This window comes from Copadichromis virginalis, linkage group LG3, assembly GCF_057382275.1.
Source record: "Copadichromis virginalis isolate Kocher_CV1m ecotype Utaka linkage group LG3, C_Virginalis_male_GT1.1, whole genome shotgun sequence".
In the NCBI taxonomy this organism is placed as follows: Eukaryota; Metazoa; Chordata; class Actinopteri; order Cichliformes; family Cichlidae; genus Copadichromis; species Copadichromis virginalis.
Window position 1 is genome coordinate 25,711,974 of NC_140620.1, and position 17,172 is coordinate 25,729,145.

Here is a 17,172-nt window from a genome sequence, read left to right on the forward strand (position 1 = left end):
AGGTGGTGCAGGTTGTTGCTGTCCTGTCAGAGCAAGAAGGTTCTAGGTTCAAATCCTGCTGGGCTTCTTTTTTTCTGTGTGGAGTTTGCACTCAGCTACTCTGGAGTGGAAGATTCTAGGTTGGTCGTGTATGTGAGGGAGATGAAGTGCCCAGAATAAGCTGCTTTATGAATATGCGGTTAATTAAAAGCACTTTGAGGGGTTTGTAGCACAGCATGAATGTAAGTACATGACCTGCCTATTGATGTGTGTAGTTTGTGCTCACAGGTACAATGTAACAAAATCTACATCCCACCTTATACTAATAGCACCACACTGATACATTGTAGACACAGTATAAAACATGGATGCCTGCATTCTCTCTGAAGGCCACCAGATGGCGATAGTTGGGGAAAAAAACTCACTTTAAAAGCAGAAGCAAAGATGATTTCACACAAACTCACTTTTGACTGATTCCAGCTCAGATTATTCAGTTTCATTTCAGATTTACTCATGAAGCAACAGGAAGCAACATTCAGGTTAAGAAAATTTATTTACAGAACAAAAACAGACTGTACAGGTGAGAAAGGGCCTTGATGCATGTTCAATCATCCAGGTAAGTAAATCTCCAAAAGTTGACTCTGTTCACCTAGACGTAGTGTTTTCAGTGGGAGAAACGTTTCGTCACTCATCCAAGTGACTGCAGGTTTCCCCAACCTTATAAACAGGACATTTACAAGCTACGTCCAGACGAACAGAACCAACGTTTTGGAATACAGGTTAGAAAATATTTTTTATAAAAGAGAATTCATGTATACAAAAACCAACTCATTTTTTCATCAATAATAACGTAAAACAATAAAATCTGTACCAGGAATAATTTTAAAAGTGTATAAATAAACAGAAATAAATAAAAGCTCCGTGTAATTTAATATATACAAATATATATTATAGATGTCTCGTCTATTTAAACTACAGAAACAGTCTGAGGCTTCAGCTCAGCAGGAGCAGAGGTCACGAGCTAACAGCTACACATACAGTAGAAACAGGACACGTCTGAAATTCAAGAAAACTAAAGAAAAAGAAGGAAAAGTACGACATTAGTTCAATCTTCTTTTGGAATGAATCCATCTTTAAAACTGTTCAACACAACGTGATGAAATCGTTCACAAAGATGCTGAACAACAAATCCAGGATGTCCTCGTCTGTCTCTGCTCTGAGAAGCTGGAACAGCAGCAGGAGACTCAGATCAGCTGGAAGCCCTCTGAGAGAGTTCAAGGAGGCGAATCCTGACTCTGTTTCTCTGTTGGACTGTTTGTCGATGTTTTGCACCAAACAAAAATAACATTTAATAACTTGTGAAAATCTTATTTTCACATTTCAAACAGGCTGCTGTTCAGCTGGAGGCTGGTATGAACCCTGACTCTGTGGTTTAAGTTTCCTGTAGATTAAAACACCACCAACAACAACAACAGCAGCAACAATAACGCCAACAGGAAGACCAACTTTCAGTCCAAAAAATTCATCCTCCTTCCCTCCTGCCTCCTTCCCTCCATCCTCTGTGTGTCCTCCTGGCTGACCTGCAGGTGAGAAACAGGTGTGAGGTGTCAGCTGTCAGGTAGGTGATGAGTGAAGAACAGAACAGAATCCATTTCCTCTTCAAACTGCTGTCAGACATTATCTACTGCACTCTGATCACATCACTCAGACCAGCTGCTTTCTACAAAGTCTCATCAACAACATCTTTAGAAACAAACATCAACAACCAGGAAGCAGCTTCACCTCTGATCACACACACACTCAACTCTACTCACTCACCTGGAGGATCAACAACACTCAGGTGGATGATGCTGATGGGAGGAATCTTTGACAGGGCTCTCTTCCTGCGCATAGTTCCTCTGTTGAACACACGACATTCGTATTTTCCACTATCAGCACTCGTTGCATTATTCAGAATCAAAGACACGTCTCCATCCTTCATCTGTCTGTCCTGCAGATCCACTCGGTTCTTAAAAGATGGATGCTGGTGATCTGGAAGGAACTGTCCACCCTTGTAAACAGCAACATGTTCTGGCTCCAGATCAGCTCTGCTCCACTGTACAAGTGTGAAGTTGTTGTTTGGAGCTCGACATGTCATCGTGGCGTTCTGTCCAGACTGACCCGTGATGGTTTTCTGGTCTGAAAGATGTAACAACAGAGCAGAGAGGAAGCGGTCACTTCAACATCAGCCAATCAGAGTGGGGAACAGACACAACTGCTCTCTGGTTTATGCTGGTTGAATCACACAAACGTGACCATAGACCTGTTAAAATCTGTTAAGGAATCACAGAATTCAGACGAACAACAAAGCGATAAATTCTTGATAAAGAACAAAGTCTAAACATATCTCAGTGCAAACAGAACAACTTGTGTTTAGCTCCCAGTGTTAGAAATCAAACAAAAACACAATTTGAAAGGATTTTTTTGTTTTTAAAAAAAAGATGTTTTGCAAACACCTTTGAACAGCTGCATATTTGTTGTTTTTGTTCTTATGCTCAGAAATATGCAATGTTTTTCAGGTTATTATTTCAGGTTGTTTTTCTGGTGACCACAGAACGAAATTATGATAATAAGTTTATGTCTGTATAGGCTGTCAGTCAGAGTGGTCGCCCCATGATCGGAAAGTCGGGGGTTCAAGTCCACTGAACGGCTACCCTGAAGTATGTCTGAGCAAGGTACCGTTCCTACACACTGCTCCCCGGGCGCCTGCTCAGTGGCTGCTCAGTGCTTCACTGAGTGAACAGGTCAAATGCAGAAAGAGTAATTTCCCCACAGGGATCGTTAAAGTAAAATATACACATAATCTTAATATTGTGGACTTTAGCTCATCAAACATCTACATCAAGGTTTCTCTGTGTCCAGGTGATTGTAGAGCCAGGCTCTGAGCACGCAGATCACATGGATGACACGGGTGCATCCTTACTGCTGTAAGACTTTGTGGGTTTGTAGACATGAAGCCATGTTGTAGGTCCACCTCTGTTCACATAATCATCATCTTTGTGAACACGACATGAACTTCCTGGACATGTATTGTTGTAGGGTCTACCTTAGAGTATAAAGCACCTTGAGGTGACTGTTGTTGTGATTTCGCGCTATATAAATAAAATTGAATTGAACTTGTGTTGACCAGGCCAACATTCAATTCAACCAACATTCGTTAGTTTTTGCTCCTGATTTCACCATCAGCTCTTCATCTACTACACTGCTCCCTCTGAGAAATCAGTATCAGATAGATGCAGGTGACGGGGCTGACTAAATGATGCAATGAGCTCCCAGTTCAGACATCAGGCCCACGACTCCGTGCCAACCTGGGCGCGCTGTAGTATGTACCATACTGTACACTGCCCCCTATCGGTCATCGGCTCGCTCTGCAGGCACACAGGGAACGCGCTTCCGCTGCAATCTTTGTGAGCTCGCTACACGGTTTCTCTCCGTGAGAAGAGAAGCTGTTTGTGTTATTAACGTTTGTGTTATCGTTCGTGGACGGTGGAAAACAGCTTTGCTAGGAGCTTTAAACAATGATGCCCTTTACTCGAAATCGACGTGGGCTTAACTTTGGATATTGGAGCCTGTTTTTAATCGTGACGTCGACAAAAACGAAGCTTATCAGCAGCTTTCACCGTCTTCGTGTTTGCTGACGTGTGGGATCAGGCACAAAGGAGCTGCTAGTATGTTTTTAGAGCCTCTGCATGTCGGGGTAAGTAAAACACAGACACGCAGAGTCATAAGAAGGTCGTGTTTCACGTCTGGTTGTAGCGCTGAAACATGGCTGCTGCTCTGGTTGAGCGTTGTGCCATTTATCACCGACGGAGCGTTCCCCAGCGTCGGGAGCGCGCACTGGTCAGGATCCAGGTTACTCCGCTTTCTTTACAACCAGCTAGTCAAGTAGTGATGTTTTAATTTGGTGACAAAGTTACAGTTGGATGTCGTTACATTGCCATAAAGTGAAACCTCCTAGAAAAAGAAGTTATAGTTTTAGGAAGTCTTACATCCTTGTTGTTGGTTCAGAGGTTGTTTCAGCAAATTGCTGCGGAAATGTTAAAGTTTGAGTGCATTCTCAAGTGAGGGATGACTTCTTATTGGAACAGGCGGAACGAAGCCCAAATATCAACAGGACCTATTTTCTTTTGTCCATGACCTTCGCTGTCATCCAGTTTCTGGATGGGGAAAACTCAGATAAACTTCACTACAGTGATGTTCTCAGCAGGTACTTGATGCGAGACAAAAAATGACTGTTCCTTAACCAGGCTCTGATGGTTAAATAATCCACACACAGTGCGCGCAAACAGTGCTCCAGTTGTGCGTCTCCTCGAGTTTTAGTACTTCTTTAGTGGCTTGGTTGTTCTCCTGAGATAACGCGGTCAAGTGAGCTGTGATTTGTGCGCCGGGGTGAAGCCAGCCGACCTGTTACCCGCCGCGAACATTAAGACTCGCGGTAGCGTTTCTCCTCCTTTGCTGATCGCTAGCATAGCGCGCGTTACGGAAGTGCGACACCGTGTCGAAACGCCTGTTTCGAGCTTTTTTATCCTTAACTTTCTCCCGTAGCAGAGCACTGCACATGCTAATAGCATTATATTAGTACCAACTTCAGGTTTCCCGGATTAAAAATCCCTGTTATGACGTGAAAGTAATCCGGGACCAGTCCGCTTTTGCCCGCTACTCTGATTTGTACCGCTATGCTAACTTGACGTGTCGCTTTGCTGTCGCTAGCTCGGCAGGTAGCCGTGCTTTGAGCCAAGTGAATGTTTTCTGTTATGTGAGGTTTTAGCCGAAAAACGATGTTCAGCAAGTCTCGGTGGCTCTAACAGTGATCACTTAAACTGCACACAAATACTAAGACTAAGCAAAACACACAGAAAGCTCACACCACACAGAGCCGCTTCTACTTCGCAACTAGCGAGCTAACTTGCGCTCGAAGCCCGGTAACCGGCGAGCTTCGCTAATCACGCTTACGTCCCGGTTGCGTGTGTTTAATATGCCAATAACGGCAAATCAATTCATCAGCAATCTAAGAGTTACATACTCACCTGTTGACGCAAACGCGAAATAACAGACGAGAAGAATCCCGAAGAGCGACGTACGAACACCGCTACCCATCTTGTCGCCGTGAAGACGTTCGCTCGGGACGGTAACGGTGCCAAATACGGTTGTGCCCCGAACTGGTTTCCTGGTTTCCGCATTAAAATGATTGGCCGTATTTACATTGTTGTAAATGACTTGTTGGTGTATATGTGAAACGTGTCAAATAACGCAGGATTTGAGATACTTTGCAAAACAGTTAATTTCTAAATTTTATATAACCCGTCATAAATCATGTTCACTGAACTCTACTTACCAATATAAGTAAAGACAATACACATAAAAATAAATAGAAACATTGGAAATGACTTCTGTTTAAATGATCAGTTTTGTAAAAACTCCAATAATCCATAAATGCATTGATCGGCTCTACTTTCTAAAAGACTGTATGTTTGTTATATTTATTAATAACTGTTCATTTGTTTGTTTGTTTTTTTTAAACATTGCAGTCAGATCCTTAAATGTGTTTATATATGTTGATAAAACAGAATTAATATTCCAGTCAGTTATTTTATATCTAATATTTTGTCTTCATTGTGTTTCCAGTCACATCATAATTGAGTTGTTGAAGACTTTCAGAAAGGACAGAATGAGACTGACAGGTGAAAATCGATGATGACAGCTTAAGGATTCACTGTCGTTAACATAAGTGCACTGACACTTAATAATAAAAACAAAACTGTAAAATTAGAGTCCAGATGAGAGTTACAGCTGACATAAGTAGCATTATAACTTTTATTTATTATTTTTATAGTTTACATGTTGTGTATATTTAAAGTACCTAAATACATTTTTAAGAGGGCCACATGGTGACATCCAGGCTTTGCATCCACCACCTGGTATTTCTTTAGTATCTGCTCGGCCGGGTTTCCAAGCGATCTGAGCAGGTACTAAACTGTGATGTCACCGATTGGCTGGTCGGTGACGTCGCTTGATGAGTCGTAACAAGTCTGACAGGGTGACAGGCAGGTGATGCTGAAGAGGTTCATCAAATGGACACTGGTGTAACATTCATGATGTCGATCAGACGTCCATCTTGGAAATATTCTTTAAAAAAAACTATCTGTGTGTTTTTGTAGCAACTTTAAGTAACAGGGCGTTCATACCACGTGTTAGAAGAGAGTAACCGTTACAGTGTGTTAATAGTTGTATATATTTCTAATGTATCTGACCTCGACTCTCTTTGTACCAACAGGAAGGAGGAAGAGGGCGACTTTACTTGGTGTCAGAGACAGAAATGAGAAAAAGCTGAAATGAGTGAGAAGGACGATGAAGGAAACATCTGTGCTGTGTCTGCTCTGTAAGTAGAATCTCCTGCACTACAGAGCAGGTTTATTATACCCAGGGTATATTTCTGTTATTCAGATTAGTTGACGCTAACATTGGTAATCAGGATATTCTGTCATATGAAGCTGATATGAGTTGATAAAACTCACTCAGTTAACCCGGGGTTTCCCTCCCTGCACCTCCACATGTGCTGTTTTCACACAGTTATGGATAAATGTATCAACATCAAAGAGACTGTCTGCTGCTGATGAAGAGTGTGTGTGTGTTTGTGTGTTTGTGTGAGCAATATACAGTAATGTAGTACTAGCAAACCTAGTACTGTACCAGTACTCTGTTGCTTTAGTCGAGTTTTATTGTCAACCAAACAATACACACTCAGGTAACAGTGGGACAAAACATCGTCCTCCTTCAAAGGTGAAAAACACTGTAAAATGACATGAAAATATAACAAATTCAAATATACATGATAAGATAAACTGAGAATAAGTTCAACAGTATTGTGCTTGGATAGAGAGAGTAAGGATGAGGGCTGTTCGATATAACCATATATATCAGATGACGATATAAAAACGTCTATCGTTTCAGTTTACGCTATCGTTTGTTTCGTGGTGTCGCAAAATAAACTGTTTACGTCAATATTTTTTCATGGTTTTGACGGTCGCTGTAGTGGCTATATTCATTTCTTTCTCTTATATTCAATATAACCACACTACGGACGCACAAGCGCCTGTTTTTATGCGTCGTCGTTAGCAACAACAACTGTAAAACCATCGTGTGTCCGCTTGTTTATGTTCCACATAAACCTTTCACAATAAAGCTCAAGATCCTGTTGAGACTTTTCAAAATAAACTGAATCACGTGAAAGAGTATGCAGTGTTTACGGATGAGAAGCAAAACAGCTACAACTTATGTCTAAAAATGTATCGTTTCATCGGTTAAAACACTCGACTCCAGGTACACGACGTGCAGCTGGAAACACTTCAAGCAAGTCGAGCTGCCCGAGATTCACAGAATTTACAGAAAATGTTACATTTTTGTGATTTATATCGTTATCGGACGATAGATGTTTTATATCAGGATATGAGATTTTGGTCATATCGCACAGCCCTAGTAAGGATAGAAAAGAATGATAATACATAAATACAATAGTACACAGAATAAATGCACTGCTCCAAAAACAAAGGGAAAACTTACACAACACAATGTAACTCCAAGCCAATCACACTTCTGTGAAATCAAACTGTCCACTTAGGAAGCAACACTGATTGACAATCAATGCCACACACTGTTGGATTAGACAACAGGTGGGAATTATTAGCAAGACATCCCAATAAAGGAGTGTTTCTGCAGGTGGTGACCACAGACCTTCTCTGTGCTGATGCTTTCTGGCTCATGTTTTGGTCACTTTTCAATGCTGGCTGTGATTTCACTCTAGTGATAGATTGAGACAAAGTCTACAATCCACACAAGTGGCTCAGGTAGTGCAGCTCATCCAGGATCACATCAATGTGAGCTGTGGCAGGAAGGTTTGCTGTGTGTCAGTGTAGTGTCCAGAGCATGGAGGCGCTACCAGGAGACAGGCCGGTACATCAGAAGGCCGTAGGAGGGCAACAACCCAGCAGCAGGACCGCTGCCTTCACCTTTGTGGAAGGAGGAACAGGAAGAGCACTGCCAGAGCAAAATGACCTCCAGCAGGCCACAAATGTACACGTGTCTGCTCAAATGGTTACAAACAGACTCCAAGAGGGTGGCATGAGGGCCCGACGTCCACAGGTGGAGGTTGTGTTTACAGCCCAGCACCGTGCAGGACGTTTGGCATTTGCCAGAGAACACCGAGATGGCAAGTTTGCCCCTGGCAATGAAAGCAGAATCACACTGAGCACATGTGACAGACGTGACAGAGTCTGGACACAGCGTGGAGAACCTTCTGCTGCCTCCAACATCCTCCAGCATGATGGTTTGGCAGTGGGTCAGTTATGGTGTGGGGTGGCATTTCTTTTGGGGGGGGGGGCTGCACAGCCCTCCATGTGTTCATCAGAGGTAGCCTGACTGCCATTAGGTACTAAGATGAAATCCTCAGACCCCCTGTGAGATCATATGTTGGTGCGGGCAGCTCTGGTTTCCTCCTAATGCAAGACAATGCTGAACCTCATGTGGCTGCAGTGTGTCAGCATTTCCTGCAGGACGAAGGCATTGATGCTGTGGACTGGTCCAGCTGTTCCCCAGACCTGATTCAACCCAGCACATCTGGGACGTCATGTCTCGCTCCGTCCACCAACTGCACCACAGACTGTCCAGGAGTTGGCAGATGCTTCAGTCCACGTCTGAGAGGAGGTCCATCAGGAGACCATCCACCACCTCATCAGGAGCATGTCCAGGTGTTGTAGGTCATACAGACACGTGGAGGCCACACACACTGTCGAGCTTCACTTTGACTTGTTGTAAGGACATTACTGTAGAGTGTTTTTCCTCGTTGAGTGTGACTCCAAATCCAGACCTCCATGGGTTGCTACATTGGATTTCCACTCATTCAACTATCTAAAGTATTTAATGAGAATATTTCATTCATTCAGATCTGGGATTCTTATTTTTGAGTTCCCTTTATTTTGAGCAGTGTGCAACACAGAGTCAACAGTGCAAGTGTTGGAAATGTCAGTCGTCTCAGGAAGGAGTGTGTACTATATTACTCTTTAGGACATTAGTCCTTCGCTACACCAACGAGTCCTCAGCAGCTGTTTATTTATTGATGGTACAACTTATTTTATTACAACACTGGTAGAATAAACAGTTTTTACTGAATAAAGTTACAAGTTTAAGAGTCAGTAACTCACTTTAAATATTGTTTGTATTTGATTGAGCCTCGTCTTCATATTTGCTGCAGCCATGATTGTGACCCTTCTGTTATAATCCTGACTTCAATAATATGAAAATTATTTAAACATTATATTTAGAACAATGTAAATGTGTGAAATGAAGAATACATTGAAATGATATAAATAATGTAACGTCAAAGATGAATTATTGCTATAGAAGATTTAATACTTAACTGGTCGCTTCATGAAGGCTGAATATGAAATATTTGCTCTGTAGGACATAACATAGCATCTATAACACTTTCTAACAAACAAACATATTCTAATAATAAACTAAACAAAGGAATTCACTTTCACTCGTTCATCAGTAAAGTCAGAGGTTGAGCTGGAGCTCGTGTCCCGTCACAGCCGTCACTCACACCAGATGTGAGAGTAGTGCGTTTGTTCGGTGCAGCATAACAAACTGGCTAATTAAAGTCTATATTTACACTTTTTATTTGAATACTTTATTTAATTCTATATGAGTAACAATAACAAAGTGAGCTGCACTGAAAACAGGTGAGCGTGTCAGTGTTCACAGTAATATTCACAGGAAATCTTAACACTTGTTAGACTTTTTAAGCCATGAGGAGGTTTTGCTAAACTCAGAATCTCCTCTAAGCTGCACTCTGACAACAGTCCAGCTCCATCAATGATCCCATTGTAGTTCTTATTAGTTACATGCTGTTTATAGTGAGTGGGCTTCTTTGCATGCTGCTCAGTGTCTTTGTCCCTTTGATGGGGTGTTGTTGTCACCCTGCTGGGTCCATAGGAGCCTCTACCAGGAGGCTGAGGGGCAGCGTTGGAGGTCATCAGTGTTTTTAGCCTGAAGTTAGCAGAGAGGCTAAACTTGACTCTTTGTTGCATTATAGAGACAGAAGTTTAAATAGTGTTTAACAGGACAATCGAGGCTAAAATGGTTTAAAAGATGAACTTATTAAAAAACACTAACAAATCTTCATGATTCAAATACTGAGAAGCTTCAACAACAAATATGTGTTCAAGCCAGCATGATGTTTGCTCCTGTAACTGATTGTTTTTCCATCTTGTTCTCTGAATATTTACCAAAGGCTCCATAACTAATGTCATTCATTTTGTTTCTTATCATTGAAACTGTTGTAGAAAATCCACTTTGTTAAGAAAACAGAGAAGCGACGTCTTTATATGAGACTTCAGAAAAATGTTGTACAGGACAAACTGAACAACATCAGAGCGACATCACGACTTCCTGTAACTTTTCTCTGTCCAGCTAAACATGAGTACCTTCCATTTTCTCCTGCAGAGGATTCTGGGTAAAGTCAATCGTGCACTGACGTCCTGTGTGTGTGTTTTATTGTGCAGATGCAGCTGCAGTCGGCTCAGCAGTGAGAACTGAAGACGTCAGTCAAAGAGAAGGAAAAACAGTCAGAGCTGAGAGGTACAGCTGCTCTTCTTTTAGTACAAACACCATAAATCTGTTGCTCACAATCAAACTTTTCCTTTACTTTTAAGTTTGTGTCACTTTTCAAACCATCGTTACGAGTGCTTCCCAGAGACGATGAGTGAAAGAGCAAAGAGTAAAATATGAATCAAACTACGGCCACACAGACTCAAGCGTCATGTGGTGAATAACTTCCAACAGCTGGATGAATAAGATGAGTTAAAGTTTATATATTAGTCTTTAACAAGGATTTAAAAGACGACACTGATGAGGCGAGCCAGATTTCTTCAGGCAGGTCGTCCCAGGATCGAGGAGTCCTCACAGCAAACATTCAGTCGTCTTTAAGTGTGAGCTGGGAACAGTGAACGGGTTTGTGGCTGCAGCATCTCAGGATGTACACACTGACTGGGACACAAGCACCAGTTCCACTAAATATTCTGGTGCCAGTAACCTGTTAAGATGGAGCAATTTGATGTTATTTAATCAGTTTATTTTTCATCCTGCAGTTAAAATGTATCAAAACAAGATCGTGTGTCTCTGCAGATGCTGTGATCTGACACACCAGCACAAAATGTGTCAAAGTTCAATAAGTTACATTATTGTAACTGTGATGCGTTCACTGACATGTCCTGATGCTTTGCTATATCTAAAGAGAACAGAGAGGCTCTGCTTTGTGCTTATATTCTCCTCCTGTGTGTTTGTGTGTGCAGAGTTTCTACCAGAGCCAAATGTCATCTACTCCTCACTGAAGTCGTCCACCAGTCCAACCACTGGGATCCAGCTGCTGCTCTCTAACTGGTCCACACAGCAGCTCAGACCTGACACATTCACTGTAAACACACTGGTTTATATTCTGTTTGTTCTCCTCATGAAGGAAACCTCAGAAGATCTGAAATGTGAGTGTGTGTCTGCCCCTCATTGGTTGTTTCTGTCTGATGGAAACATGAATTCTTGTGGCTAACAAACACACCTGTCTGAGATAACAAAGAACAAACATGAGTCGACTTCAGCCACAAAGTAAAACCTGCAGGAACGTTTGGTCAGTTTTTGTCTCAGGAGTCATAAAGAGAACATCTGTAACATGTGTCCTCATTCAGCCTGAGAATCCTGGAGACTCAGACGATCATTTTAACCTCTGCTTTATAACTAAAGTGCTCAGCAGCAAGTTTTCATGAAGTCAGACTGAAGTGAAAGAAGGACTCAGACAAAATCTCTTTAATGTGTTTATTTAAAGTTCATAGAGGAATGAATCACTGTTTATGTGATGTTTGATGTTACAGCTGTCTGTGTCACTGTGAGATATGAATGAATTTACATTTCTCTATTTTAACAGGTTCAAATGTGGTTTGTTTTATGATAGAGATACTTTACTTCATTAATAAACGTCCTTCATCTGCAATGTGTCTTTTTGAGTGAAATTGTTTTCAGCAGACACGTGTTAATGTTAGCGCGCCCTCCAGGGGAGTTGGACTGTGCTTCTGTTTCTCTGTGCATACTCAGTACTTATTCTTCACTGACCCACAGATTTGAAATCAGGTTGTTGTTCACATACAAACATTTGTTTTTTTTCTCCAAGTTTTATTCTTTAATAAGAAACTTGACGTGAGTTTTCAATTTGATCCAGCCAAGATGAAGTGGTCTGTGCTGCCATCTACCCACATTAAAGTGCAACAACAGGCTGCCCACCTCTGAGTCTGCAGCACTGAAAACTTAATGTCTACACTTCACACACATCACACAGGATCAGGAGTGCTCAGCTCTTTACAAGAAAATCTCTGTCACACACTGAACACCACAAAAATATACAAACAAGTTCACAAGTTTTATTTCATTACAATCATGTACACCTTCCTAGTACTGAATTTGGTCTTTTTTTTCTTCTTTTTTTTTTAACTTTCAGAGCTGCTATAATTCTTCACAGCAGATTCAACAAAGTGCTGCAAACATTCCTCTGATGTTTTGTACTGAACTTCAGCACCAATGAACCCACAGAAAAAGTAATTGTACAGTCATCATCCTCTCAGAGTGCAGACGGCTTTGACTCTCAGTTACTCTCTCACACCTCAGTGCTCTGTGGATGAGGTCAGCGCTCAGCCTACAAATATGTACAGTACAGACTTTAAATACAGAAGTCCTGTTTCTCATCCATCAGTCATAACATCATCGTATAATCCACACTGATGTCTATATCACAGCCAATGTGGGCCACAAAAACAAAAGATGAAATTCTGAGGCCACATCTGGAGCTCACGGGGTGGAAGCAGCTTCCTGATACCTGAGAAACTTTCCTCATGTCTCTGTCTGCTTTTAGATGAAGTCCATCTACACTTACAAAGACTGTGAAACACTGAAACACAGAAGAACATTTAAACTGAGTTTGACCCGCATGTTTAATGTCAAACAGACTTTCTGAGTTACTGATTCCCACATACAGTGGGGCAAAAAAGTATTTAGTCAGCCACAGATTGTGCAAGTTCCCCCACTTAAAATGATGACAGAGGTCAGTAATTTGCACCAGAGGTACACACTTCAGGAACCAACCAAACCAAAGTTTCTTTGCTTTACATAAATCTCCAACCAAAACTTATCAGATGGTGTGGAGCTGTTACCATCTGGGTAATGAAATGTCACTCAAACAGCTTCTGATATTAAACTAAAATAGTCCACACAGCAGCTCCGACCTGAACACATTCAGTGTGAAACACACTGGTTTATACTCTGTTTGTTCTCCTCGTGATGTTACCCTCATACAACTATCTATCTATACGTATAAATATGTCATTTTTATAGTTAAACGTTTTTAACTAGTTTAATGTATTCGCTCTCTCTCTTGTTCCATGGTGCTTTGCTTCAGACCATTTCCTTCTTTGCTTCTTCATCAGGAGGATGAAGAGGAGGATCTTTCTTGTGTTTTTTAGAGATCACAACTGCAAAAACAAGAATGATCACAGCAAGTAATAAAACAGAAGCCATCAGTCGACCATGATGACTTCTACCAACTCCATCCTCCTTCCCTCCATCCTCTGTGTGTCCTCCTGTCTGACCTGCAGGTGAGAAACAGGTGTGAGGTGTCAGCTGTCAGGTAGGTGATGAGTGAAGAACAGAACAGAATCCATTTCCTCTTCAAACTGCTGTCAGACATTATCTACTGCACTCTGATCACATCACTCAGACCAGCTGCTTTCTACAAAGTCTCATCAACAACATCTTTAGAAACAAACATCAACAACCAGGAAGCAGCTTCACCTCTGATCACACACACACTCAACTCTGCTCACTCACCTGGAGGATCAACATGAAGGTTGATGGTGCTGCTGATGGATGTCCATGAGAGTGTTTTTCTCACAAAGACATGACACTCGTATGTTCCAGTGTCACTGACCGTCACATCCCTCAGAATCACAGACGCGTCTCCATCCTTCATCTGTCTGTCCTGCAGATCCACCCGGTTCTTAAAAGATGGATGCTGGTACTCTGGAATAGACAGATTGTCCCGGTACAAAAGAACATATTCTGACTCCAGATCAGCTCTGCTCCATTGTACTACTCTGTTGTTGTTGTTTGGAGCTCGACATGTCAGAATGACGTCGTGTCCAGACTCAGCTGTGACGTTTTTGTGGTCTGAAAAGGAAACACAGAGCAGAGAGGTTACAGATGAAAGTTTGATCTGTTCACTTCTACACCAGCCAATCAGCAAAGAGTTGTACACACTGGGTTCAGCACATTAGGCTAAATGTTCATCACACACACACACAATATGAACCTGCATCTGTGAAACAAACTGTGTCCTGATTGTTCTCACATTAAGAAATGAATCAAACAAACATGTTGAGGTAGTCCGACTCGAATGTCAAGGAAGGTTGTAGGGAAGGTTGTAGGGAAGGTTGTAGCGAAGCAGACTACACAGAAATTTCAGGTTTGCAGAGGTGAGCAATTTATTTACAATGAACTCCGTTTAATGTGTAACGTAATGTGTAACGTAACTTAACAAAACTTTCCCCAAAAGTAACTCGATTAACAAAACCCATCAGTTCATGGACCTGGTAACACAGCTCACCTCTCCTCTGAATCTGGCTTTAAATAGGGCCATCAATTTCCCTCCAATTAGCCCAGCCTGTACCTCTCACTTAAACTGAGGGATCTAAAACTCTACACAGATGATTAAAAAGACACAAAACCTCCTCACACTTCTAATTGACACATTTACGTAACTAAATGGCTCCGTTTACATAAACAAGATTCAACAAACCCCTTCAGAACTTGAAACAAACAAAATGAAGCATTTCTATGGAAAAAGAAACCCCTCCGCTTGATGTCACATCAGCAGGACTTAAAACAACAAAATGCTAGGCAGGCGTTTCCCACCTGCACACCAGTTGGTGGCGATAATGCACCATTTGCACCAACCGGCAATAAACCCTATACAGAAGAAGGCGGCGTTTCCCACACGAAGACTGGAAAGAAACAACAAAGTATGAACAAATGACTTAATCTGTGATGAAATAAAATATAAAGAAACATGTAACTGGGTATTTGTCTCAATTTGCAGAATGTTTGTTTTGCCGGCAACAGACAAACCCGGGATAGTGAGTGCAGCAATGTTACTCAACAAATGGCAAATCAAAGCAAATAAATAGAAACAGAGAAACGTGCAAAAAAAAAAAAAAAAAGGTCAACTCACATGGGACAAAGGGAGAGCATTGCAACTGCTCATCCACTTTGTTACAGCACCTAATAAAATATATGACATATTTGTGAAATTTCATGTGTTATTAGCCTTTATCTGTGTGCCCAAACTTACTAAAATGCTCTCAAGGTGATGATGAGCTGTCATGTCAGGCATATGAAACAAACATACACATACCTGCATATACTGTGCCTTGAAAAGGTTTTCATACCCCTTGAACTTTTACACATTTTGTCGCCTTACAACCACAAACTCAAATGTTTTCACTGAGTTTTTCTGTGACAGACCAACACAAAGTAGCACAAACTTGTAAAGTGGTACAAAAATGATACATGGTCTTTAAAAAATAAACAAATAAAAACTCTGAGAAGAACTTTTAATCAATGAATCAATAATAAACCTTTACAGCAGTTTGTCCATGTTTATCTGACACCACTTTAAAGTTAATACAGTAATAAAATCTCTTCTCTTCACAGCTTCATTATACAAACTGTTATGTAAACGTGTGTGAGTCTAAACACTAACATCCGCTTTCTAACACGACAGAAGAGGTTTGGTGACAGCTGAGACCTGCGTCCTCTGTGAGCAGCTGAAACTAAAGCAGCTCCAACATCTAACAGCGGGTAAGAAATAGATCGATAGGATTTAAAATAAAACTCACCTGCACAGGTAAAGCCCACGAGGGAGACAGACAGTAAAGTCCAGCAGAGCCACGGAGATGTTACAGCAAACATGTTTCATTAGGCACATTCAAAGTGCACGAGTGAATTAATGTCGGAGAGTGGAGCCGGCTGTTTTTGTTTTTTTTTTTCCTTTTTTCATGCTTCACGTCCGCGCTTGTTATTGGATAAGCCTGCTGTCAATTATTCACTGTTTCGCTAACACTGGCTGTGCCTCCCCGGTAGACGAGTGAGTCCTCCCAAAGGCGGAGTCACTCCCAGAGGTTTCGGTGTCAAACTAACTTTAGTGAAGTTAGCCGGAAACGCAGCTAGAGGTTCCACACATATCCACTGTACAGTTGTGACTCACGGCTTCAGGTTTCCTTAAAGTGCCCGCTACAGCATTGTTTAATAGACATGAAGAAAATCTTTCTTTTATGTGAATTTAAGATTAGCAAGTAAACAACAGTTAGCTAATAAACTTCATGACATCACACTTTAATAACATAATGACAATCTAATATGTCAACAGTGAAATTTATCTCACTGCTATTTATTTATTTATTTAAATCAAATTTTACAGCAGTGAAATTTTACTCTGTTTTTAAAATGCTGATCTTCAGGAAACATTAAAGGTGCTTTTATTTCTGTTTTCTATATTCAAATGTTGTTCTTTTATTATACTGGCACCACTACATTTATCTGAAAGCTGACTTATAAGAGTAAACTTTCAAGCTGTGATTAATTGAATGAAGACTGGACCGATATATGAAATATTCCCTTATTGTGAATCATTCCATATCATAACTGTTTGAACTCAGATTGAAAATAGACTTAAAAAGGCTGATTGTTGTAAATGAGTCTGACGGGTCACATTTACACAGCACGACTGTTGAAACTGAAAATCCTCATTCTCTCACCAGCAATCATTTCGGCACTCAGCAGCTTCTTGTTTGAAAATTATTTTAAAAGTTAGATTTGCAGAGATTCTTCTTGAACGTCACCTATAAAACACTCAGGATCCCTGTAGTTATATTTTTGTTTAATTTGACATTTATACTTGTATTTCTTTTTGTATTTAATTTCATAAATGAAGCTGCATGTGAGGCACGACCCCTAGTGCCAACAGTGAACGCATCACTCTTTCATTCTCTCTCTAACAGCAGCTCT

General features: G+C 41.1%; 2 protein-coding genes and 1 long non-coding RNA gene across 4 annotated transcripts; 1 reads left to right on the forward strand and 2 right to left on the reverse strand.

Annotated features, from left to right (window-relative positions):
* Positions 1-519: 519 nt before the first annotated feature.
* On the reverse strand, positions 520-5,179 carry LOC146713670 (uncharacterized). 2 transcript variants are annotated; one of them, XM_085449649.1, is made up of 3 exons: positions 5,046-5,179; positions 1,798-2,157; positions 520-1,559 (listed from the first exon to the last, which is right to left on the reverse strand). In XM_085449649.1, the coding sequence occupies exons 1-3, from the start codon at positions 5,113-5,115 to the stop codon at positions 1,360-1,362; spliced, it is 630 nt and encodes a 209-aa protein (XP_085305775.1). In that variant the 5' UTR covers positions 5,116-5,179; the 3' UTR covers positions 520-1,359. The 2 variants fall into 2 exon arrangements, with proteins under 2 accessions (XP_085305775.1, XP_085305786.1); XM_085449660.1 differs by lacking the exon at positions 5,046-5,179 and adding an exon at positions 4,884-4,956.
* Positions 3,386-12,055, forward strand: LOC146713671 (uncharacterized). Its single transcript, XR_014918268.1, has 4 exons — positions 3,386-3,715; positions 6,293-6,397; positions 10,578-10,653; positions 11,367-12,055. It is a non-coding gene; the product is annotated as an uncharacterized LOC146713671 (long non-coding RNA).
* A 443-nt stretch (positions 12,056-12,498) lies between these two features.
* On the reverse strand, positions 12,499-16,148 carry LOC146713672 (uncharacterized). The gene is made up of 3 exons (XM_085449751.1): positions 16,005-16,148; positions 13,939-14,277; positions 12,499-13,700 (listed from the first exon to the last, which is right to left on the reverse strand). The coding sequence occupies exons 1-3, from the start codon at positions 16,075-16,077 to the stop codon at positions 13,507-13,509; spliced, it is 606 nt and encodes a 201-aa protein (XP_085305877.1). The 5' UTR covers positions 16,078-16,148; the 3' UTR covers positions 12,499-13,506.
* Positions 16,149-17,172: the final 1,024 nt, after the last annotated feature.

Excerpts from the sequence above, each read along its gene's own strand:
- LOC146713670 (XM_085449649.1), bottom strand. The coding sequence starts at position 5,115 with ATGGGTAGCGGTGTTCGTACGTCGCTCTTCGGGATTCTTCTCGTCTGT. Across the intron at positions 2,158-5,045 it reads TTTCGCGTTTGCGTCAACAG|ACCAGAAAACCATCACGGGT; the intron begins GTGAGTATGTAA and ends TACATCTTTCAG. Across the intron at positions 1,560-1,797 it reads GAGTGTTGTTGATCCTCCAG|GTCAGCCAGGAGGACACACA; the intron begins GTGAGTGAGTAG and ends TCTCACCTGCAG.
- LOC146713672 (XM_085449751.1), bottom strand. The coding sequence starts at position 16,077 with ATGTTTGCTGTAACATCTCCGTGGCTCTGCTGGACTTTACTGTCTGTC. Across the intron at positions 14,278-16,004 it reads CGTGGGCTTTACCTGTGCAG|ACCACAAAAACGTCACAGCT; the intron begins GTGAGTTTTATT and ends TTTCCTTTTCAG. Across the intron at positions 13,701-13,938 it reads CCTTCATGTTGATCCTCCAG|GTCAGACAGGAGGACACACA; the intron begins GTGAGTGAGCAG and ends TCTCACCTGCAG.